At 43.3% G+C, this 26,656-nt stretch overlaps 1 protein-coding gene across 1 annotated transcript in view; it reads right to left on the bottom strand.

Moving 5' to 3' along the window:
- The window catches only part of norpA (no receptor potential A), a 553,315-nt gene that overhangs the window by 388,528 nt on the left and 138,131 nt on the right, over positions 1-26,656 (bottom strand). Inside the window, exons 9-10 of the mRNA XM_075865873.1 lie at positions 14,665-14,746; positions 7,252-7,352 (exon numbers count right to left, since the gene is read on the bottom strand). Coding sequence (XP_075721988.1) covers positions 7,252-7,352; positions 14,665-14,746 — 183 coding nt within the window. The remainder of the gene's footprint in view (positions 1-7,251; positions 7,353-14,664; positions 14,747-26,656) is intronic.

Raw genomic sequence — 26,656 nt, 5'->3', positions numbered from 1 at the left:
TAAATTCATATAACCTATCTGGTGTCACAAAAGCGGTCTTCTCGCGGTCTCTCGGGTCCAGCTCGATTTGCCAATATCCACTGCGCAAGTCCATTGAAGAGAAGTATCGAGCATGTCGAAGTCTGTCGAGAAAGTCATCTATACGAGGTAGTGGATATACGTCTTCTTGGCTACCTGATTTAGCTTCCGGTAATCCACACAGAAGCGCAGGCTTTCGTCTTTTTTTTAACGAGGACCACAGGCGACGCCCAGGGGCTCTGTGAATGCTGAATGACGTAATCTTCAAGCATTCTGTCTACCTGCTGTTGTATCGCTTCGCGTTCTTTTGGAGCCACGCGATACGGGTTCTGATGAATAGGCCTCGCCGTTTCCTCGGTAGTTATTCGATGCTTGGTTAGAGGCGTGCGGCCAACTCTTGATGTTGTCAAAACGCAGTCTTCGTATTTGGCCAAAAGCTCAAGGAGTCTGCGTCGCTCGTCTTTTGGCAAAGTAATGCTAAGGTCTAGAACAGGCGCTGAATCGAGCTTTAGCGCCTCGTCGACTACCGCCAAGCAGACTTCAGCATCTATGACATCGTCGAAGTAAGCGACAGCCGTGCCTTTTGGAAAGTGCCGACGGGCAATATGGCCTGCACCTCCGCAGTGAAAGCAAAGTGGACGCCTGTCGACTGTGCGCCATGCATCTGTTCTTTGTGTCGGTGGACGTCTGAGCGTCTCCCTTGGCGTCGATGCCTATGGCGTGGCTGTAGATGCCTGGTTGTATGGCTGTGGCATGGGTGGTTGCTTTAGTGTCTGCTCTTGGGGCGGTGAACAAAGGGCCATTGGTGCCTGGCGGTACGGCGTCTGCGTAGCGGGTGGTAGATGTCGGAGAGCGGCGGCGTAGCTCATGGGACGCTGCTCAGCCTCAAGACCAGCCGTAGACAACGCTTGGCGGATTTCGTCGTGCACGACTTCAACGACCGAAGCAATGGGCGTTTCAGCAACCGGAGTCCGGAACTTCTGCAGTTCTTCGTGAACTATCTTTCCAAGCAAGTCTTGCAAGGAGCTCTGACTCTCAGATGTCATAGCGATAGTATTAATTTGGACATTGCTCGACATGCGGTCATATTGCCTGCAGCGTTGATGAAGCGCCCGCTCGATAGCTGTAGCCTCCTTAATAAAGTCAACCACGGTACTTGGAGGGTTGCGCAGTAGCCTGGCGAAAAGCTGTTCTTTGACACTGCGCAAGAGGTAACCTAACTTATTATCTTCCGTCATGTGCGGGTTAGCTCGACGAAAGAGACGAGTTATGTCTTTGGCAAACATTGCAATGGTTCATGAGGTTTTTTAACACATAGCTCCAATAACTGCTGTTCACGGTCGCGTCAATCGACATTGGCGAACGTATCGATGAACTGCTGTCGAAAGTCGGGCCAAATTGATAGATTGGCTTCTCTATTCTCATACCAATTACGAGTACCATCGTCAAGGTAGAAATAGTCTCGAGAAAGCTTTTTCTGTTCCGGCCACTGATTTATCTAGGCAACACGCTCGTAGTGGTCAAGCCAGTTCTCAGCATCTTCATAGGCGCCGCCACTAAATCGATCAAGAACGAGTGGTTGATAGATGGTCACTTGAGATGGGTGCATCGGAAAGCTGCCTTTGGGCACTTGTTGGCCATTGGTCGTTGGCCATTGGTCGAGGTGAGCGGTGCCTGGGAAGTTCCAGCGAGAGAGAGAGCTTTGGCGCGAGGCCTCGCAACCGTCGACTGGAACGATGCACAGGAGTTGCAATTGGTGACAATGCGTTTGGACTGGATGAACGGCTCCCAGCGGGAGTGTGGAGCATCAGGCAGGGTTGCGATCCAGTACCTCCAACAGTGTCGCGGTACAACGGGAACAAAGCACAGGTACGCGTTGAGACAACGAAAGCAGCGTGTTCTCAACAGCTGAGCTGCAAGATTGTCCTCTTCATTGTTCAAGTCAAGCCAGAGGCCCACTATCTAGTGTCCGCTGAATCCCACCATCATTGTTTTCGTTTACATGTAGACACGGGTCAATATACAGACTTGAAGGCATAAAAAATATTGACGCCCCCATCAAGGATGTAATAAAGTATGTTGTAGATACGAAATCTACAAGATACATTGTAGATACAAACTGGATTCCAAATAACTTGCCACCATTTAAAATTGAACCTACAACCTTTGGATAACATGTCTGATGCACCACCCATTCAGCTAGAGTGGCGCGGTTGTTGTCCCGTGCACTTTGTTGGGCAATATCTGGGCGTTGTGGGAAGGGAGGCTAGCCCGCTTCCATTGCACGGGCTTTGTCGCCCATTTCTGCCGTTCTCATGTCCTAACATGACTCTCCCCCTCCTCCGCGGTCTGCCGGCGCTGGAGAAGCGTGAGTGGCATTGACCCCCCTCACCTGGATGCCGACTGTGGCCCTGCGCTAGTGTCTCTCGGGACTCTAGCGCAGGAACCCTCAAAACAACAACGGGTAAGCACGCATTTCTTTGCCATTCGTCAGCTTCATTTGTTTGGAGCTCGCTCTGACTTCGCCAACGGCGCCTTGTGCCCATGGCGAACGCTTACCTTTCGTGGCCCCTTTTAAATGCAAGGCCAAAGAGCAGTGTGGTGTCTTCACGCATGCTCCTACTACGCCGACCCGAACCTCTCGAAGCCAACCCGAGCGAATTTTGCCCTCACTCAAGCGATCGGGCCCGGTTTTCCCTGATCGTGAGAGCACGTAGCATAGTCGTGATGGCCTGTTTCCCTCAGCGGTGTGTCACCGTGAATCCCCTTTTGCCACGAAGACGTGCTCGCAGCACCCTTTGTGTTGTACTTTTCGCCCGTGGCATGAATAAGCCTCGTTTGCTTTCTCGGCCCTTTTTTCAACGGCCACTGTACTGCATTTTAAAGACTATAGCCTTTCTTGGGGTACTTCGACGCCAAAATTTTGGTCGGTCTGTCTGTTCATTTGTCTGTTTGTCCACTGAAACGATACCCGACACGGCCAAAATTCAATTCCATCTGCAACGCCCACCAATATTACTCACGTTTCAACGTTCATATCTTAAAATGTGGAAGTGCAATATCGACGTGAACAGGAAGGAACACAGCTAGACTGGACAAGGCCCTGTCCTATCTATCTGTGTTCCCTTCCTGTCCTTGTCGATTTTGTGCGTCCAATTTTCAACATTATAAAGCAACTAGCCCAGCCAATGCATTCTTTTAAACTGGTTATATAAAACATATGTGGACGTTTAACGGATGTTTGTACATACCCTTAAATATATCTTTAGCGCCACATCGTGACGTATTGCTCAATAAAAAAATAACAATACAGTCATCTTCCATGCGCACGCTTCGAATAGCATCGATACCTAAGGTACGAAGGATCTGCAATTTTTTTGTAACTGTCATCTATTGACTCTGGAAAGTGATGGGAGGGCGAGTGACATAGTGTAGCCACTTCACAGTGACCCTTGCGACACCAGGACATACCAGGGAAATCGGCGATAGGCCCACTAGATACATCTGCATGTATTAAAAGAGAATTGTAGCTACTGTAACTTGAAGGCATATATTCATCATTGAGATTACCTTTTTAAAAAATGCAGGCGAAAAATTCGAATAGGGACCCTTGCCCTCACGAGCTTGAAAAGACAGGGCCTTTTAGAGGCATTTACCGGAAGAGCAATCACAAATGCAGATTGCTGGTGAAAGGAATTACGAAAAAGCTCTTCTAGTAAAGATCCAAAAGTGTTGATGCATTTCTACCATTCATGTGCTTTTCTGTGGACACAAAGCATGGCAAATTTTATATTGCTTCTTATATCTAATCCTGTAGTGTTGTCTCAAATTTCATTCTGCTATGTCCAGAAATAGACTTGACAGGTTTTTTGCAAGCACGCGTGCAGTTATTAGTGAAAATTGCTTCAACTACGTCCAATACAGTTCTTGAAACAAGATATCAGCAGTGTTTCTGGAATGAACGACGAGTGCCGATGAATCACCGCCATGCTTACACGCTACCAATAGGCCTACCTGTCACGGGCCTTTGCAGAGAGCACGCTTTGCCGACTTACGCAATAGGAGGCGTTTCGGCACTGAGTATAGCATCACAGATTACTTGGGATGCACACGTGACTGCTGTTTCTTCAGCAGAACTTTTATTCGTACGTCATTATGAGTTTGGCGGGACCAAGAACAAGCTGCACACGTTTTCACGCCCCGGTGTGGCTACTGCCGAAGCAGACGCCCCCCAAACCCAAGACTTTGACGCAGTTTGGCGCAATTTACGTTGGTATCATCAGGATAGTACAGTAAATCTGATTTGGCACACTCTGGCGCAGTTGGCAAAGGAGTGAAATCTCCGGGCGGGTAATCCTGTGAGAATGAGCAAGTGTGGAGCACCAGTTTTGTCAAGTGATGTCGAGTAGCACACGTTTTTCCAAGTTGTGGCCGATTAGCAAGTCCTCACATGCTAACTGAAGGTATCAAGTACACCAGGATGATATCCTCACCGAAAATGAACAAACAAGTGAATGAATTGAGGGCTCGTTTACAGCATAACAAGTCTACACGCGAATATTCGGTTCAAATGATGAATAATTATGGCAGTGTTTGAGCAAAAAACCAGAGCAGATATTAGGAAAACTGCACCATAGAACCCTAACACATGCCAAGACACAACAAAATAGACTCATCAAATCATAAGAGACATTAGATGCTGTCTTTCATTGTAGTGTAGTAAATTACAATTAAAATTGAAATTAATGAAACTAGATAAGAAATCATCCTTCATGAAGACTAATAAAAATATTGTGGCTTTCTAACTCTTTTATTACCGTGCAAAATAGGTTATTTGTTATATGTCTTGGAAAGATAGTTTTTTCCAGTTTGAAAAGTACTCCAGCATGCATTGAAGCATACCAAGTTTTGCACAATGAAATGTTATTTTTAAAAAACATATGTTGTAGAGCAAGCAAAGAAGTTGAGAATAAATAAAAATGTGAAAAGTGAGTAATTTCCGGTTGCCAGCTGGTACAGTGCGCAATTTCCCATCATATGCAAGAGTATTCATAACAAAAAAAAATTCTGAATATACATTTTAAATATGAGTAACTGAGAAACAGTATAAAAAATAATGAAGTTTACACACAAAGCTTCTGTTAACATAAACAAAGTAAATGCGAACCAAGGTGCTGCTTCATTACTGGTGCCATGCAGTGAAGCATTGCTTGGATTTTTTGTGAGACAGGTGCCCTCGTGCAAATTTATCTGTAATTTTTTGTTCTTCGACAATAAGAGCCTGCAGGTGATCGAACATAAATGCATGCCTGCAATATGAACAATTTCTTGATAAATCACATGTCCACTGAAATTCACTAGCTGGTCAAGTGTCATAACTTTCCATGAGCACTCTTTTCACTCCGCATAGATTGGAATTCCAATATGTGCACTCGGCATATTTCTTTGCATTTTTACTGATCGTATTAAAAAAGAAAGAACAATATCGTGCAGTTCTAAAATGTCTCGCATTGCTTCGTAGTCAAGGCCAGAATCTGGTGGCCTTCTTCTCGTGATATGAAGCTCTGTAGCCAGCGCCAGCACATCGTAACCCAGCGATGTGTGGATTTGGCGAACCTTCAGAAATAGTGTTTGTGTAAATGATTTTCACTTACTTCTAGCAGCACCTTTCTATTTATTATCTGGCATAAATTTCAGGTAATTATTACTGCTCAGCACTGTATGATTGTGAAGCTGACACCTTAATTTGATATTCACTTGCAAAGGTTCTTTCAATTACAAATCAATGATGGTACTGTAGCTTAACCATGAGGGGCAGTGTTTTTGTCAAGTTCACCACCAAAGCGCATTTTCCCAACAACACACAAACATTGGTTGACAAAGGTCTGTCAAAAATCACTATGTTGTCAAAATGGCCAAATTCAAACTGATTCTGAAGGTTGAGTGGTTGGACTAACTATTAGAAAGTGCTGGGCGCAATAGAAACAAATCCCACATGCCAAAATCCATGATCGAAAGTGCCGATCAGAGATGATCGATTTGAATAGTTGTGGTAACGAAAAAGTTAGGGCAGATTAACCAACTACCAACACTGAGCCAAACCCTCACACATCAAGTGCGTGCAACTTACTTAAAAAAGGAATGCCACTTGAAAATGAGTTCATGTGCTTTGTTTATAGTGCTCCTAAAGTGAAGCAGCAGAGAATAGAACGTGCAAATGCATTTTTTGCCAAGCTCTCACTGAAATGCCACATTGAATAACTCGCATTCGTGAGTTTTACACAAAAAAAATACTACTGACCATGCCAACTTGACCACCACTTAGCCCATAGGCGCCTTCTAAGAAAAAGACACTCGCACTGCGCCATGTCCCTCACCACAATTCATAACTACCGTAAAAGCTCAGAAATTCAACCTGTGTTGATTTGGAAAATCATAATTCGGCCGTTCTTGCTGGTCCTGGCCAGCGTATGCATTGTTTAATGTTATCGGCCTCTTGTTTATTCAGTCATATTTGGCCATAACCCAGTTGATTCAAACAATCCGCCGAGCGCAATGAGCCCCAAATATGTAATACAAATGAAAGAAAATGGCATTAGCCCAAACGGCTTTGGGCTTTCAGAAAGGCACCATAAACAATCATGCTGCTGGTACGCTATAAGGTCTGGGTTGACAGCACATTTCGGATTAGGTCATGGCGGTCTTAAGCCATGTTAATGTTGTGAACGAAGTCACCAATAATACAAATTTTGGCTTTGCACTGCTTTTACGTGAAATAATTCTCAGGTTTACATAGTATTCCTCAACAAAATAAAAGTGCATTTGTGTAATAGACATTCATTTTTTTCTTGATACCCTCAATAATTCAGCATTCACTTAATTTAAACAGTTTTTCTGATTCATCAAATCAGAATTAATGAGCTTTTACTGTATGCCATGGCTATCTTCGCCTTGCACAACAGTGTAGGTGACAGACATCACGAGGACTGCTAACCGCAGCTGCGATCCACATGAACACTGAGTCCTCAAACTGCTGCTAAAACAGGGCAACTATTTGTCAAGTTTGTAAACCAATTCAGCTAACAAATCATTATAGCAAAAACTATGCGAATGAAAAGCACAAAAAGAAGCTGCAGTCACACCCCAACCAAACCTTATAAGCAATGTTCGTGCAAACTTTTCATGCAACTTCCTATGCCTGGAAGATTTTCTAATCCTAACTCACAAACTCACATTGAGTTGAAGAGCTCCTCTATGTCGTTACGGGGACAGACCCTCTGGTACAACTCTTGAAACTTCTCCAGGGTGAATTCTTTGGGCTCAATGACGTCGTTCTGCAACAGTAGGGCACAAGCAAGCCACCAAAAGGCTGTAGGCATGACCGGTGTTGTAATACTACTAAACCAATGAAATGTTTTTGTATCAGAATTACTGGCCAAGCAATGCACAAAAATATGGACAAAAAAGTTTATTGTAAAACAAAATGTTAAAGCAGTTAAAGGGGCCCTCTAACACTTTCTGAGCATGGTCAGCGAATGCAGCCGATCTGTAGACAAGCCCCCCAAAAACACGCAAGCCAAACTATATTATAGCACAGGACAGGACTTGGTACAGTAAAACTTCAATTATAAGACTTTCAGGGGACCACGCAAAGTCATCGTATAACTCGGGCATCATATAACTGAAAAACTAAGATTACACACAGTGACACTGAGCCTCACCAGAAAACCGAGTACAGACTACCATAATAAGCCCACGGCACAGCCGTGTGCCTCTGCAAGGAAGGTGATCAAGTTATTCTTGCCAGTGGTAGATAATGTCACTACTACTTAGTTGAAGGAGGTGCAAGCAAATCTTTATTCTCAACCTTAAAAAAAAAACGAATCACAAGCGCATTTTTTTTACGGATAAATAGAGTCCAAAATTGCCTGCGTGTGAGAACCAAACCAAAACAGTTGCCAACAGCCTGTCGTCCGAAGAGTCAGACACAGTGTCATAACTATCACATAACTGCTACAGACCACAAGTATGCATTTTAGCACATTAACGTTATTGAGTATTTCGAAAGTGTTACTGCTGCCTTTAATCTTGTATACTTTTGTTCTGTTCTGATGTTATAGTTATTCATTTTTTGTGGGTCTTTTATAGTTTTCTTATTTCGTTGTAGTTTTTCCTTTTGTCATTTCTTCCTAACTATTGCTCATCAATGTATGTATATATGTACTGACCTCCTGCGTGGACCCAATTAAGGTTTACACTATTGTATAAATAATTAGAATGCATTAGTGCACAACTTAGCTGTACGCATTATAATTTGATGCCTTGTGAGGTGCAACTAGTGGTGTCCTGGTGTTATTATGAACGTTGACGTCAAGTGAAAGTAATTTATGCACGATGAAAACAGCTGCCTTGTGCTCTTATGCAAGCGCAAGCCAGTGACTGCGAGTGTGACAAAGACAGGAGATCAGTTGTATGTCAACCAGGGAAGGTTTCCACGAACTTAAAACAGAAAGTACAAGCTTTTTGACCAACTGAAGCTACTGTATGTGAATAGAGCTTGACTAGGTAACAATGTCGGATACATGCACACACATTTGAGGCGTATGTAGAAGTGAATGAACTGCCAGGAAAATAAATTTTGTATTCTATGAAGACTCACTCTCAACTTTTCTAGTTGTCAACCTAGAGGTATGCAAGTGAATATTTTGCACTCGTGAATATTTGGTGGATGTTTGGTTCGAGTAAAGACAATTTTTTTCTTTCCGACGAAATCTGAAAGTCATCTTAAAATGTGGGGTCGCCGTAAAAGTGCATCATATAACCATGGTTTTTGATACATGATTTCTATGGTGATTTTGAGAGATCAAAGCGATTCGTCGTGAAATGAGAGTCATTGCAAAACCTGGGGATGTATTACCAAAGTTCAACTGTATACAATTAATTCCCCAAGTCAGCAAGAAATTTTTCTCCCTTCTCTCTACAAACAATGACATATACCCAAATTCCTGCGCCACATACCACCATCCACTGTGGTTAGCAGACTTGCTGCGTTGTTATTCAATAGATTAGAAAAATCCGGTCGACATTCGAATTATAGCTGAACGTCCACGTCCGGAGCCGGTTATCTAAGAGACGGCCTAGGGCCATTGCATTTCGCTTGCTCTTTAGGTACGTTTTGTTTTCTGTTTGGAACATCCGAAGGGTATCTACAAAGGATTTCAAGTGAATGCAATAATTTGGATAGCAGACAGAGATGCACGAGACATCCCAAGCAACAAAACTTTAAAGACTTTTTGAAACGGCTACAGACTGTGTATACGTCTTGGTGTAAGAGAAGACCTAGAACAGATATTTTCAAAAGGGAAGAATAGTGCCTCATATATGCTTGCTTGCAGTTTATTAGTATTTTTAACAACTCCAACATAGCCTGACCTGCCAAAGAAGTTCATAACGTGTTGTTCAGCGAACTGGGAGCGCGGGAGGAACACAGACGTGAAACAAAGAGGAGGCACACACAAGAGCGCTCCTCTCCTATTCAAGATCCTATTGCAATGTATTTCATAACGTGTACTTCAAGACATTGTTTAGGCACTATAGAGCAATGTTACAAGAACCAGGTCAGTTTCAAAGCTTCCCGTAGGCGCGCGCTCTCCGAAGTGGCCGCGGTGGCCGTCGCGAGAACTAGTGGCGCTGCTGTGCTATTTTGCTTCAAGCTGCGCGCATCGTCTGCTGCAGTGCGAGTGATCAGCGCTGTCGTCGCAGCTCTCGCCAGTTGTGATAATTAATATTCGCCACTGAGTCTTGAGCGGTAAACTTGACTTCAAAAACGAAAACTTGTAAGACATTCGCTTCATATTCATCACTAAAATTCAGGAGCCTTTCAAATCGGGAAACTAATTATTATTTATTTCTTTACTTATTCATTCAGCAACAGTCCCCGGAACGCTGTTTTTGGGCGAAATCAGCGGGGCCCGAGAAGCTTGTTTTGGGAGCTAGTTCGTAATACATTAGAAAAATAAACTGCGCGAAACAAGAGTTGCCAGAATAGAAGTACACAGGACGAGTTATTAGTGTGCGATCGTACTTTTATTCTGGTGACTCATCTTAAGCGTAGTTTATTTTTGTAATCGGCTGGGCATCTTTGACGTTCTTTCCAGCGTTCGTCGGCCTGTAAAATTTTCAATCCAAATGGCCACTGTGCTATAATGGAAACTCTTTATAGAAACACAGATCGCTCAAGGTGGCAATTTTTTTTGAATGCATAGTTATTAGGCATCTTTATTGCGAGGGTATTAAGAAATCGTAGTTATCATGCAAACTCTCGCGCGAAAGAAGGCTAAAGTATTAGCCATCTTTCTCGAATAATTTCGCTGGGTTGCCGAACACTCATTACTTAAGCGATGTCATAACTGAAGGCCTTAGCAAATGAGGAAGCTCAGCAAGGGTATGTTCGATTCCCTCATTCGAAACAGTGCAAAGCTTTCGCTAAAGAGCCAGGATCTTCTTATGTTTCTTCTTTTTTGCTGCAGCTGCACGGACAAACCTTTTTGAGAGGTTGGGAACTTTTTGTTTTCTGGCTTTCACCAACTTTGCAGGCTTTCTGGCTCGCAGTGGCCTCCGTAGCCACAGGCAGAGAAAGCTAGTGGGCCGCTTTGTAAACACTGTACAGTGTTTATGATGAACACTAATAGTTGTGGGCGCAATCTTGAACTGCCATCTCGTTCTTCAACAATAACAATCTTTTGTAGTAGCAGCTCTTGGTACATGATTTCTGCTGTAGAAAACACCGCACGTCATTCCTGACACGACATCATGAATTAATTCTTGGCTCCTGGACGCGGAAGGCAACGAGGATTTCATCGCTTCATTGAGCGCAAACGATGTAGCTGACGAGTTGTCTGACCTGCCCGGAGATGCATCGTCACTAGAAACACTTAACCGACTCCATGACCATGACAGCCCTATTTCATTTTCTGGCATGAGCTCATCCCAAGCACTTTTTTTAACCTCCTTGTTCTTGTCGTCAGATGTGCCTTCGAGATGCACTCTGGCAGGCCGGGAAAAATGTGAGGTAATGTCCGTGGCGCTAGCGCCCATTTTCCTCGAGGTGAAGGCATTTCATTTCCATTTATAATGTGCTTATGACATTTGACATTATCGTCCACCTCAAAATGTCACTCACATATCTTGGACTTGTGAGTCAGCCGCCTATCCTTGCAGCACAGCATCTGTGCCTGACGCGACAGCGTTAAAGAGTTGTTCGTTTCACAGAAATTCTGGCATCGGTGTCGGCTTCGTTGGTTGTGAGTGAAAAATAATCATCGTGAGTGTGACCAAAAAATTTAGAAAGATGCAAATAAAATAAAAATTAAAAATTCTGGGTCTAAGTGGGGGTCGAACTCGGGGAGTTTGCGGAGCAAGCGGGTGTTGTACTATACAGCCACGCATCTGCTTTTTAGAACCTTTTTATTCAAAAATAAAGAAATACATAATAATGAAAACCACATTGGTCAACTCACACCACTTTGATGGTTTAAAAACGCTTCACTTTCACCAATTCATCAAACACCTCCATACAATCTGGAGGTTAATTCAACGTTCGATATATCTCGCGCACATATTACACATTCAATAAAGTTTCCAGTGCCAATTTTGCTTTAGGGTCCATGTGCCTCACGGCCATGCGTTTTATCCAGAGAGTGTAAGGGCCAAGTAATAGTATCATATTATATGAAACACCACCCTCATTCTGTTCTGAAACATAACTTATTCCATGAGGTGTTATCATCAGATATTTCTTCAGGGTCCTTTGTACCAAACCACGAAAGAACATTGGATCCCAGCACTCACTCACAGTATGTTCAACCATTCCCGGTTCGTTACACAGAGTGCAATTTATGTCCATGCAGGGCATAGCCAGGGGGTAACACACCAAGCCCATGCCCCCCCACAGTTCACTAAATAATGACGCGAAGAAGCAACAGAGCACCGAAAACGTGTTGTCTTGTCTAGGCGGCAACACATGCGTCGCGATGCACAGCGTGGTATGTGAAGCAAGACAGAACCGCAGCGCCATTATTTCACGCGTCAACCGCTCGTGCCGGTTCGCACGCGAAGCTGCAATACCGACCTGGTTCTAGTAACGTTGCTATAGAGGGCCAGCGTTCAACATTCACCTCAATGATTTTGAGAAGGTTGCGTCAAGAAAGTGCCTAAATATGTAAAAAAAGCGGTGACCGTCGGTTTTACTAATAAATGATGCAATTACTAACAACCTCCCCAAAATAATTGACTTGACACCGCACACTGCAAGCAGGAGTATACAGCTGCCCATTTTTTTAACCTGAACATACGAGGGACGACCGCTGAGTCATTAATTCTCTATTCCCGGTCTCGTGTCGTCCGGATCCTAGAACAGCCTAGGCGACGATTGCTGAAGACTGTTAATAGCATGCATGCACGTGGTTATATAATTTCGCCGCAGTGGTCAGTTAATAAGACCCTCATACACTGGGCGGTAAACGCTAACGCGTTCAGGTTAAAAAAAAGAATGGGTGGCTGTATGTGCGTGTGGCAAATTCTTTTCAAGCCAAGGCACTCGTATAACGAAGCTTGCGGCAACAAGCTCGTGCAACTGTGACCGATACAATAACAGGTGCGACACGCAAGAAAAATGCAGGCGCTCACTGGCGCACATGCCAGCTCGCATCAGCTTCGGGCACTCCGTGCCTTTGGGTAAGCAGTGACTCAATACAATGTCACGCATGTTGGAACTTGGACGACCGTGTTTTTCATCCAGCGGCTGTGAAACTTGTTCTCTCCCTGCAACAATGCGCCGTCGCTCAATTGGCAGGCCGGCGGTCATCGCTTGGCGAGTCCAGCTTTCCTGTACAGATTACTGCAACTGTTATCCAAAATAAAGTAATAGACGCCATTCTGTTTTCCGCAGATTTTGCATCAGTGTTTCGTGAAACAAGTTCTACTGTGTGTTTTAGCCAACAGTTAACTTCAATTCAATGGCCAGATCTGCTTGCTACGAATTCGTTGCTGATATAGGATGCAGCTAAACATCGTCCATTCGGGTAACGTACTTCTTTCGGTAAGTCCAATTAAGTGCCCCTGGCTTTTCGTCATTTCGTTACTGGAACGTTTTAAAATTGTAAATAAAACGGTAAGTATGACAGCTGTTTGCTGGCGGTTGGTCGAATACACAGCTATATATAGAACACATGCCGGTGCCAATTAATCGTAAGCTAGACTGACTCGACCTATTTTGGATAATCTTGTCCTTCTGCCGGCTACAGCTCATGTTTGTGGGCGTGTGCCTGAGAGCGACAAGCCGACATACTTGTAGGCAAGCATGCTTACAACTATGCCGGCCAGTCGTCAATGAAGTGCAACATTTCTGCCGTATACGTGATTCGCCTGTGTGCAGTTATAATTGATTGTTGTTTACAAATACATGACAGCATATTATCAGATCTTTAATTGGCAATCTCTCCTATGCTTTCGAACTCATATATACCTTACTATTTTTTTTCTTGTATGCAGCTTTTCTTCACTGCTGTTTGTGCAAGACATTGGGCCTGGGACCGCCCTTGTTAACGCGACCGACGGTCTACTTTTTTTTACGGGACCAGGAGTGCATCATATGATCATCAATCTTCATGAAATTTCATGTGAAAGCTTTTATTGTTTTCGAAAGACATTTGAAGTTTTTAAAATAAATGTAGATTGCTGCACCCCGTACTAGCTGCCACGTTCTTATTCGGTTGATATCTCAGTTGCAGCATGCTATGCTGTAAGAAAAGCCGGTCAAGTTAATGCATTGTACTTGGCAGGTTTAATGCTTCTGTACCAAGGTGTTCATTATAGGTGTAATCTCAATTGCGAGCTAAAATGGAACATTCGTTCTTGTCATGCGCAATAGGTTGACACCCGCGTAAACGTTCCTGTCATAGTTATTACGCGGGACCATCAAACAATTGCGTATTCTGGGAGCAAATGTTCCATTGTGCGGCATAAGGCAATGCATGTCCGATGAAGGTTCGGTAATTCTAGCGATATTCCCAGGTACATCCAGTTTACATACTGAAAGGGCTAACTGCAGATCCTTGCTGTGTTTGAACGTATGGTTTTTGTCACCCGTCGGACGTTAGACAGATCGACAATTTTTTTTGCGCCTAGGGGTCCTACAGACGATCGTAGTTCAGCTGGCGGATTTCTGGGGATCTCCATCGGATGTACGTATGTCCAAAACTGGCATACCGGTGGATGTCCACTGGATTTTTGTGGCCCATTGGGCACTGTAGCCACCACAAAATGCCATTATATATCTGCGCGTACAGTCACGATCACACTGCAAGTAAATCATGCATTTGAAGTAAATCAAGAAAAAGTGCTCAAAGTTGTGAGGCACTAAGGAATGTCTTTTTGGCCCCTTACTAGTCTTTTTGGCCCCTTACTGTGTAGTTTCCAGCCCGCTCACCAGTACAAAAGAAGACAGAAAAAACTTGTCACGAGTCCCCGCTCGACGAATTAATTCGTAAAGCTCAGAAAGGTGTTACAGAGCCTTTCAAGTGAGCATTCTCCCTGATAATGTGCATCCCAGTACTCCCTGCCAAAAACACAAAATGGCTGCCCTACCTTTCCACTGGGAAGTCCAACGTCGCCTATGCATTGGTACACAAGCTTTTCAGTCTTGCCCGATGCAAATGTCTGTGCTATCCTGCAACCCCCAGGCAGAGTGAATTGTGAATATCTCGTGAAGAATGTTTTCGCAAAAGCTTGTCATCGCCTCTTATCCACAAAATGTTCAACTCTCTAAACGTTCCCTAAAAACCAAAGATTGTGAAAGATCGAACAAGTTTTAATTAATATCTTCTGTCATTTCAGGCAATAGTACTGGCCACATATCTGATGTTTAACATCCCAAACTACAACATGGTTACGAGGTATACTGTATTGGAGGGCTGGGGAAATTTCAGCTATCTGGTGTTCTTTGATGTACACTGACATCACACAGTACACGGGCCTTAAGCAATTCACCTTCATCAAAATGCCACCCCAACGGCCGTGATCAAAACCACGTCTTTTGGCTCAGCAGCCAAGCACCATACCTGCTATAACACGGCACCAGACAGTGCGGGCCACAATAAACCTTACTGAGCTGAAAAAAAAAAAAAAGAGGGAGCCAGAGTGAAAATGTGCTGGCTTTTAGCTCCTGTTATTTTGATGAAGGACCAAATAAAGTGTTCCCACCTGGACTTATGATCACGAGAGTTGGCCATGTTAATAATACGCTCTTAAGCATATTATACTTGTGACCCTCAAAGATTTCTTTTGATATGGAAAAACCATAAAATCCAAGATATTCAAGAACACTTCTTAGCAAGACAAACATTTTTCTATTGTAATAACATGTAATGAAGAAAGATTGATCCTTATAATGTACTGTATCTTAAAGTATGCTTCGTTTAGCTGCCTGTAGTATGAAAAGAAACACAAGCCACTTTTCGTTTATGATGAAAAATCTGTAAACAGGGGTAGTGTCGAGCGAATGTTTCGACAAGCGGACTGGTCGTCTTCATTGTCAGAACAGAACCGATTTTTTAAGCGCCAGCGTGTCTACGCTTCGTACCCTCTCCTCCATCCTAACAAAGGAGGAGGAGGGGCAACATTTGATACGCGGGTGTGAGAGAGCAGGGGAAGGGGGTTCCTATGACGAATTGTATGACTGAAAGGAGAACAGATACTTCAAAGAAAAAATGGAAATGGTGGGGAGGTAAGGATGTACAGGTGTCGCTGAGTCCCAGCTGTCGAACCAGTAGTAAGAAGCCAACAATGATAGGTTTGAAACTCCGTTTCCTGCTTCAATAGATACTGTCGTGTCTAAGAAGTTAGTTTCATAGGGAGAATGACTCATGGTAAATTTAATACCACAGTGAAACTTACTACAGTGATCAATGAATGTGTTTAATTCACTTCAGCCATGTTATCATATAATAAATAACAAGTCGTCTATGTAGCAAAGATAGGTAGAAGGTTTTACTGGAGATTATTTCCTAATTCTAAGTGTCCCGTAAAAATTTTGGCATATGTTGGCGCTAAAGAGGTTGCAACACTATAGCGAAATCACGGTAAAACGAACCCCACATTAACGAACATTTCAGATTGACGAACATTTAAAAAATCCTGCACCGACTGCTAATAGTTTCAATGTAAAATTGTTTCACTACTACGTACTTCAGAATACCGAACTTTACAGAATAACGAGCATTATTTTGTTCCGCCTTATATTAACAACGCTCAGTACTATGAACTTATGTTCTGAAATTCGTCGCGACCACCGGACCGGTACGCAAGCAGCCGACAAAGCGAAAGGACGCCTTGCTTCTCGGAAGACGCGCGACGGTGTGAAAGAAAAAAAACAAAAGCGGGTCTTCTTCTTCTTCTTTTTTTTTTTTTTTTGCTGAAATGCCGACGCTGCAGGCATGGCCACTGGATGAAAGACCGTGCTGCAGGTTTACAAGCAGGCGCAGAGGCGAGGGCAACACGGGAGGGCAAAGTCAGCGAGGCAGAGTTGGAGTTGCGGAGCAGGAAGCATGGGCGCGGAAAACCTGAGACAGCAAGAAAGCAGAAAATAAACACGAGGAATTCTTTTTCAGCACTTTTTTTTTTCTTTGGAAAAGGCAATGACAACCATGACGCTTCAGTTTTTTTTTTCTCTTTGGAGGCCTTGTTTTTTCAGTCGTGTTCATCTCTTTTCGGTGATTACTTATCGCGTCCACAAACCAAGTAGGCGTTCCGCTGCGGTGGTACTACAAATGAGTTCATCTCTGCTTGCGACAAAGAAGCGGAAGCAGTTTTCGCTAAGCAATGCAATGGATATTCTTCGCCCACTGGAAGGCAAAAAGCAGGCTGTTGTGACCAAAGAACCGAATCGCACCACAGGAATGTGGATGAGCTGGAGGCCTTCGTGATGGAAAATTTGTGCTGCTTGCGTAAAAAAAAAAAAGATCACAGACTTCTTTAAACGTGAATTTTTTGGTGTTTACTTGTGGATTTGTTCTTTCTCCTAAAAAATGAGTTCAACGACGCACAGCTCTAAAGGTAAGTCGTTTTGGTCAGTGAAAAATGAGTATTATGATTAATTTTCGAGCTTTCACTCTAACGACCTTTCAAAATAACGGCCAAATTTCTGCGGTACCCTGATGTGTGTTATATTGAGATTTCACTGTAGTGCCAAATTGCTGTAGGTAGTAGCACGAATTAAATTTAAAACAATTAGGTGCAAGGACTGATTCGAGTAATGAGAGGCAAACTTAAGCATTATGTGTATGCTTGCTTTCTATTAGTGACTTTAACACCACTTCAATTCCTTGAATTGTAGGTATATTAGATTACAAAGAGCACACATCTAATGTTACCAGAATCGCCTGATCAAAAAGTGTTTGTGTTTCATTAAGGTTATCTATTATTCAGGCGAAATGAGGTTTTTCCTCAACAAAAGACGGTAGGCTGGATGGTGCGTTGAATAGATGAAGATATATAAATTTTGATAGTGACTCAGGTGTATTGTTGTTGGACACTATAGATCTGCCTGGGACTGCAGCAGTAAATAGCTCGTTCATTGAAACTTTATGAATTTTGAGAAGGAGGTAAAAGCGACCTGCTTTCTTGCTTTTAGACATGAGGAACCGGTGCTTGGAGGGTGTGATCAATTCCCTGGCTAGAAAATCTGTTATGTTGTGTTGTATGCTTTTACTATATTCTTGAGTCGTGTCCGAGGCTAACTTTAGACAGTGGGTGTTGTTGCTGAGTTGTCTAACAGCTTTGTCTTTATATTTTGCTACAAGCCAGATTACTATACTACCCCTCTTGTCCACTAGTTTTATGATAATTGCCTTTCTGTTTGAAAGTGGTTTCAATATGTTGTGTTCTACATAAGCTAAGTTCTTTGGCTTCCGACTCCCTTTGTTTGTACTCAGGATTTCTCTTGAGATGTATTGATCTAGCTCTTGGCATTGTTCTGTATCTGGTGTCCAGGTGCTTGGCAGTCGCAAAGAGTCATGGCTAACATCTTCTGTGCCTGCCTTATCGAGAAAAAAAACTGCTTCACACGCAAAGGTCTTGAAAATTCAGTTATATCTTTTTGGAGATCATATTCGTTCACTGCATTGTTAGTGGGGCAAAACGAAAGGCCGCGCTTGAGCAGATCTATATCGACTGAATATAAGCTTTGCGATATGTCTACCACTTCGCTTTTGCATTCTGGGTGTCACACTGGGGTTTCAAAATTGGGTGCCGTGTTCATTGAATTATTCAAGGTAATGTTCATAGCATGAATTTCCTTTTGCTTAACCTTCATCTACAATTTATGTTCTCTACAATCTATAAACTGCGTTAGTTCCTCAGCCTCTTCTTCACATAGTTTAATGATATTAGAGAAAGCTGATTCCCACAATGTTCTTTTAAAATGTCTATTAATGACAACACACTTTCTAAAACACTGTTCCATTGCTCTAATAGTTAGGCGGTAGGGTATCCAGAGCCGACCGCGCCTTAATTTTAAGGCCTTTTAGAATTTTCTTTTTCCTTAATGTATCTAGAGTATTTCTTCAAATGCATTCTGTAACTTGTTTGTTTTGCGGCGAGTTTGCCGGAAAGGAAAAAAGAACGAGATTTACAATTGCCTTCACTGCCCTGAGTATTTTTTTGTCATTTGTGTTTGAGTCGAACAGACCTCTGGTGCACGTTTTCAGGTGGTGTTTTTTTGCTCAAGGTGTCTGCCAATCTGCTTTTTCAAAGTTCCATGACTTTTCCAGGTATTCCAAGATGATTTGAAGCAAATTCCATGACTCTTACGCCTGCTGCTTGGAAAACTCTGTGCACTGAAAACAGGCCCTCGAGTGATAGAAAAAAATCAGGCGCTCTTATAAAATAAGTAAATAAATGTACTACGAGTACTCAGAATGTTCTGAGCACGTGCTGTTAATATGGAAAAATATGTATATCTGGCCAAAGTGAAACCTCCGAGTGAAAGAGTAAGCAGGTTGGCTGTTTTATGCTTCGAAGAACCAAAAAGCAAGCACACGAGTTCAAATTAACTGCAGCTAAATGTTTAAAGGAGCTTACGACAGTCCTACAATGCAGTCAAAGCTGCTAGAAAATGTAGAAATGACACCATCTCGTGGAATTCGTGTAAAACGAGGACGCCGGAGCCCAGTCAGTTCTGCCACTGGAATATATTCTAGTTCACTATAATGGCTATTGCCCAGGCCACTTCGGATAGGATTTGATTAGATTAGACCTGTATTTACTGACTGAATATATGGATTGGATTGGATCTCATGCGACATGAATTGCTATATTTACTATTGATTTGCTTCCCCACCGAAGCTGCACACCTTTTGTATATACTTTTCAGCAAAAAAAAAAACTAAAAAGACACAACTACTCGCGTATTCTGTGCACCTTGCATTGAACAATGACTAACAACGTCTCAAGAACTGAGCCTTAGTGCATAATTTTCTTTCTTTAATTATTTTCTCTTCCACAACGAGCACATGCATGGTAATGTTTTAATTCTCTGGGCTCTGACGCTTAGAGTTTGACAAAGTTCTCAGATGTTTGCAAATGAAAGCTAGCGGTACCATTTAGAGTGACATTTGAACATGTGCTGGCAAGAAGGAATTTGTCAGGGCGCAACAGCTCCCTCGATTCCATAGATTTATCACAGATGCCGACAAGTTACCTTCGATTCCATAGATTGATCACACATGCAGACAAGTTACCTTCGTTTGTGTACCCTTCTACGGGTATCACATAAGGCTAAAAAGTACTCACGGATTTATTAATACAATCTCAAGAAACTGAAATGAGAAATTTAGATGAAGTTACCCAACTCTACCCTTGAAACACGAGCTGCCAGCAATAAGTGTGTAGCTGACGACATCTGCCGTTGCATCACCAATAATAATGATAATAATGATGATGATGATGATGATGATAAGAGACATGACATAACCCGGCAAGCCTCTGCTAATGACAGTCCTAGTCGAACCAAAAGGCCATCAAGCTGAGCCAAATCATGGTCAAGACAAAAATGCACAAGTTTAACAACCTGAATTATGTTGTGGTTGGCAATTCGGATGATATGCTGCGTGATATGTAGAAGTAACAAACATCAACATAGTGTACGTATGAATATGGAAGCTCGGGAACGCTTTAGACAACGTAAAGAACAAGTTGCGAAGAAAAAATTTCCACTGTCTTTTTTACTTTGAACTGCCACAATTGTGACAGCCAGTACATCACTGAGACCATTGATTTCAAGGAAAGGGTTACCCCCCTCATTCATTATCAGACAGGATCCACTACCTACAAAAAAATCATAATTCTCGCTGTTAAACAAAACATAAAAATGTCTGAAAACTACGTGACCTCATATGCCCTCGCTAAAAATGTGGATTCTAAAGGCCACGAAACTGACTGGTCAAGTGTGCGTGTTCTGTACAAAGAAAAGCTTGCATCTTGCCTGCCCCTGAAATATCAGCACATGCAGACAACTGCACATAAGCTGAACAGGAGTGATGGGACGCTTCCAACAATGTGTTTAAGCATACCTAGGCATACTTCATTTTATTTTTTTTTCATTTCCAGTTTATTGTTTTGAAAAAAAGAAAGAAAAACTTACAAGATCAGGCGAGGTTCCCAAAGTGAAAAAACTATAGTGGGACACTGTGCCTTTCTTATGGCTATAATTCTGAACAAGGCTACTGTAGCGGGTGCCATAATGTCAGTCAACTTTTGTGTTCTATTGGTTGGTGTATCCTTTCGCATCTTCACTAAGAGGCAACAGTTGTGCACTGCTTTTTTTTTTCACACAACTTTTAGCTGTTCACTGTAGTTGCAGCTGAAAGAGTGGCTTTTAAGCTTTGATTAATGATAACGCTTTTTTTTTTTTTGTGATGGTCACACAGGCTACAGTCAGTTTCGATGACCAGGCCAGATTTTTCAGAAATTTCCCGACTTTCCATGGCTTTTCCAGAAGGGTCCGAATTCCTCGACTTTCCCAGGTTTTCCAGGTTGGTAGACACCCTACTTGCTTCCCTTTGTGTTAATGGGGAGGTACGACCCGAAGCGTGTTTTTATAGTGCTTTCTTTGCTAGCGTTTGCACGTGTCTTTGTAGGGGAAGTGCGTGGAATTGTTGTCTCTGATTGTTGCGAGGGTTCTGTTACTGCTGTTATTATCACATCCACTGTCTGAGTTTATGCTTCTTGTGTCTTTGCTACGGTGGGCCGCGTGTTAAACCTAGTGCTTGTACTATGTGAAGTATGTTGTTGTGATTCATGAGACAGTTCGTTACGTTGTGTTTGGTGCGGCGTCTCTTTAAAATCGTTCATTAACCTTTCGTGATCCTTGTGCATGAGCTAGCAGTGTGTGAGATTGTGTAATTAGGGATCGATGTTTCTTCGCAATCTTAAGCAGAACTGTTGTAAAGGCGAGTTTCGCGCCTGTCTGTTGTGCTGCACATTATGCACTTCGTCATTCACTGTGGTAGTAATGAGTGTACATACAATAATGGCGAAGTCACTGTGGAGGCCCTAAGCATTTTAATATAGCAGGACACAACTTTGACAATCTCAAATTCTATATACTTCAGCCAAACTTTCGGTCTGCAAGAGACAGAAAATACACAGTCGTACCTTATTCACAAAATTAATGCACTCCAGCCAGTAGGTATAAACGTTCTTAAAGGGGCTCTGGAATCCATTCGCTATGATACATACACAAAGAAAACCTCAGCAAGTTAAGCCCTTTGTCTAGGAATTTCAAACCTGCCATTGTTAACTTCTGACTACTGCTTCAACAGCTGGGACTCAGCGACACCAGTACATCCTTACCTCTCCACCGTTTCCTTTTAAATGCGAATGCATTTGTTAGTCTGGCTATGTCAGGCGTCTGTTGGGATCCGTTCACCGCCCTCTCCCATAGCAACAGCTGCAGGGGGGAGGGGGGCGCGCTTATACTCGCCTCTAGCAACCAAAGCATGTGGTGCAAGAGAGTGTAGGAGAGGATAGGTGCAGTGCTTTGTCGCTCCTTCTCTCCCCGTTTGCTCTATCTCCCCCCTGCGCCCCACTTTCTCGTCCGCACGCGCCTCACTCTCGACCATTAGCTGGCTGGGTGCCTGTAGGAACAACCGGAAATGAGTACTTGAGACGCCGCTGTGTAACATCAAGGAGCCGAGAACGGTGTTTGTTTTGTTCACTTCATAGTATTAATTAACCGTGCACGCTAGCTGCTATAGCTGGAAACGCATGCCATGTTTCTCGTGACAGAAAAATATCACACGTGGCTGCATAGTGTAAGAAAAAAGAAAACATCATTCTTCTAACGCTGAGTTCTCACGTGGGAAATCCCGTGAAATTGTGAGGAAATGGGGATGTATTGTGAAAACTACACAATACATCTGCCTTTCCTCACAATTCCCTTCGGTGAGGTGGGGGAATTTTTTTTCTTTTTTTTTCCACAAAATACCTGTTATTTTTTCACTCATACAATTTGTCACAGCCCCCCCTCTCCCACTCTCTGACACCCCCATATCCAATGCTGCCCCTACCCCTCTTTTGTTGAAATGGAGGAGAAGGCACGAAGCGTAGACACGCTAGCGCTAAAAAAATCAGTTCTGTTCTAGCCTTGAGGAAGACAAGTCCGCTTGTCGTAACGTTGGCTAGGCACAACCCCTGCTTACAAATTTTCCATAGCAAGATTCCATCTTTTCTTCCTACCGTTGTCTGGACTTACCTCTTATGACCTTTCATAAAGCTCTCCTATGCACTGAGTCTGTTACAAATTATTTATGCTGTTCTCCTGGAATTATTTTTAATTGCAACAATTATATTGTTATACAAGTGTTCAAACGAGTTTTATTACTTTTTAATTCAATTACCCTCACGGCACATAAAGCCGTTACAGAGGGGATGGGTAATACAACAAAAAATGCAGTAAAAATAGAACATAAGAATTCAAGTCAATGAGACTACATGTTTTAACAACAAAAAGTTATTTAAGGCATATAACATAATTTGTCAGTGCAGCTTTGACTGATGATGCGTCTTCAATGCAGGAGATGGAGGAGGGAAGGCGGTTCCCCTCGGCACTGGTCTTTGGCAGAAAGAAGTCGTAAAAAACAATAGTGCAACAGAGAGGAGTGAAAACTTTATGCTCATGATCAAGACGTGACGATATGTATGACGGTTGTAATATGAGCCCCTGTTTAATTAAATAGTTGAAGGGAAGAATTCTTTAGAAAAGACATAGACGAGAAATTTTTCTTCCAAGCTGCAAATCAAGTAGTCCGAGATCTGATTTATTCAATGAAATGCTAGCTGTGCAGGAATAGTTTGGCATAATTAAACGTGCTGATCAATATTGAATGGACTCAATGGCTTTTAATGTTTTTAGACCGGGGTGCCAAATAGAAGACGCATACTTGAGTTTAGGTCTAATGAGTGTAATAAAGTAGCAATTTTAAATGGCATGGGGCATTCGAAAAATTTCTGCGTATATACCCGAGTGATTTATTGGCATTGTTAGTGATGTATTGAATGTGTGTATGCCAAGAAAGGTTATTCGTTATGTGAATTCCAAGGTACTTATACGAGATTACGTAGTCAAGGTTGATGTTATTGATAGCATAGCTGAGACAAGTGGATGCATCAGAGCGACGTGAAACAGTCAGAATCTTGCATTTCGTGGGATTAAATAATATTAGCCATTGTGAGCACCACTTTATTATGTTATCTAGATCGGATTGAAGAATGAGGTTATCGTGCAGACTAGTTATTACACAGTATATGACACAATCGTCCGTGAAAAGTTTAATGGAACTATTAATAATGGTAGGTAAGTCATTATTATATATTAGAAATAGCAAAGGACCCAAAACAGAGCCTTGAGGAATGCCACACTTTATGTCACAGTGGGAGGATACGGCATCACTAGCGGTTACAAATTGAATACGGTTATTTAGAAAACATCCCATCCACTTCAAGATGTTAGGGTCAATAATAAGAGTACTGAGTTTAAAAAGTAGTAAGCGGTGAGACACTTTGTCAAAAGCCTTAGCAAAATCTAAAAAAATACAGTCAATAACCTGTCCTTTATCTAAGGAGGATAAAATTTTATGCATAAACTTTACAAGTTATGTTTCGCAGGAATAGTTATTATGAAACCCATGCTGAAATGAAGTGAAAAATGCATTGGATTTAAGAATTGAAACGAGCTTAGTAAATATGACATGTTCGAGGATTTCGCAAAAAATGCTAGTGAGTGAAGTGGGTCTGTAATTGAAAGGGGAATACGGGTCACCTGATTTACACAGAGGCATCGTTTTCCCCACCTTCCCATCTGCAGGCACAGTCGAGCACTCAATAGACTGGGTGAAAAGGTACATAAGAGATACAAAGGAGTACACAGCACTACTTTTCAAGAACTTGGAGTTAATTTCATCAGCGCCACAGGAAGACGATAGCTATAAACCATCAATTAATTTCAAAATACCTGCAAAATCAACTACAGTCGAGCCCACATATAAGAGCGCCACTTAAAACGAACTTTTGCTTGAAATGAACAATATCCGCATGACAGTTAAAATATACATTGATTCAATGGCAGAAAATCACACAACGAACATCTTCGAGCGCCGCTGATCAATTACAGTGAACGGAATCAGCGGTCTGCCGACTTCCCGGGAAACCGATTTCGACCAATGATCAGGGATCGGCGAGGTGCCCATACATTCTTATTGTTAAACGCCGACCCTGCCTTCGCGACCCTCTAGTTGCGAAGGAAAGCTGTTTCCTTCCTCCATGCCTTGACTGCTTTTTGTTACGCACCCCTCCGTCCTTTGTCCCCCCGCTAACCTAAGCACCTCGCATTGCCAGACAAGGCCTGTGTTTTCACACTGCCACCGATTTTTCGAAGACCGGTCGGCCATCTGCTCTGTTTTTGATCGCTGGTACTCTCGTTGGTGTCGCCAGCCTGGAGTGACCAGACCATTTGGCAACATTGTCGGCCACCTACTGTATCCGATAGCCTGTGTATCCGACCTACTGTATCCGACGCCCATATGCTACGCCACCGACTCTGATAATTTGCGATTCGTTTCGTTTAAGACTTGTTCTCGCTCACTTTGCACTCGACTCGGCATGGCTTCCGCGCGCCCATCGGGAAGCGGGAAAATGGCTGTTAATTTACGCAGAACGAATCGCGAAACATCAAAGTTCGTGAGGCCATGCAAACCCGCCGGCACAACAAAATGATTTTTTTGACCCCGACCGCCGATCGGTGGCCGCGCGCACCGGTCCAGGCGGCCATGCTTTGACTTCCGCGTGCGCAGGCACTCTAAGTTTTTCTACGTGCGAGTTTCGCGGACCTTTCAAGCAAGCTACCCCACCTGCCTCCTTCCTGTGTGATTTGGTTTTCAAGGCCGCCCTCCCGCCACATCCTCCCCTCTCTTTATCGCAACTCCTTGCCCTTGTCTCGCAAGTCTGCTCTCCTCTATTTATCACAACCCCTTCGTCCGTCTCCACCGCTCCGCGACGCCCGCCACGCTGGCTCGAATTAGTTTCGTTTTCTGACTGGAAACGAGCCCAGAGCTGTTCCATGCATTCTGGCATGTGTGTCGCATGTGCGCGTCTTGCTCGCTCTTGGTGTGCGTGTGTGGTCATGATGGCCGACGAGAGGACTAGCACGCTTTTTGTGCCCCTCAACAAAACGTCGAAAGTGTGACCGCTTGGCATGAGCGTAATCCGCACGTTAGGTGCCGCGTTGCGGAGCGCTTGCTCATAGCTGTTGACCACCTGGCAGCCAACTTGCCGCTTCAGGCATCCCGGTATTCAGCTTTGGAAATGGTGGATATTTCGTGGGTGGTGGTGACGGCTACATGCACGCGAAACTGTTTTCACGAGGCCAACTGCTTCGACGTCGGGCCTGATGCTGAGCCTGAAGCTTCCGAACAGAACCACTGCGGCGGCGATTTGTGGCCCAGCGTCGTCGACTCCGACCTGAGAGAGCGGGTGGAACATCTGTTGCAATAGTTTAATTACGGCCGATGATGATGCCGACAATGTGGAACCGTGCACAAATTGGGGCATTCTGGATGAAATTGGAGGAATTGGATCGCGAGAACGACGAAACTTTGGAGCCAGCGCCTCATGCAGCTTACGCCACGAACCTCTGCGAACGAGCACCCTGCCGTTTTAAATGAACTCAAGCCGCCTTTATCGCTTCTGCTCTTCGAAACACGCGCATCACGGACTTTTGGGGCAAACGAAAGTTTATGTTTTCACTCGCAACTTTTTTTAATAGTTGTGTTTCGTTTACTAGGAGCTTCGGGATACAGCAAATGGATGCCGCGTCGCACTCAGGTTCAGTATAAGCGGGCTCGACTGTACAAGTAGATGCATGGAGAAAAAATCATTTTTGTACAAGTGCGACTGCGTGTCAATCAGAAAACAATTTCGCGAAGGTGTCTTTTAGTACCATGCAACATTCTTCATTGCTCATAGCACAATCATCAGAAGCTATAAAAGATATGCTAGTTTTTTTTTTTTTTTTTGAATAGTGCTC

This window comes from Rhipicephalus microplus, chromosome 6, assembly GCF_043290135.1.
Source record: "Rhipicephalus microplus isolate Deutch F79 chromosome 6, USDA_Rmic, whole genome shotgun sequence".
NCBI classification, from domain to species: Eukaryota; Metazoa; Arthropoda; class Arachnida; order Ixodida; family Ixodidae; genus Rhipicephalus; species Rhipicephalus microplus.
This window is presented reverse-complemented; position numbering and strand designations above follow the sequence as displayed.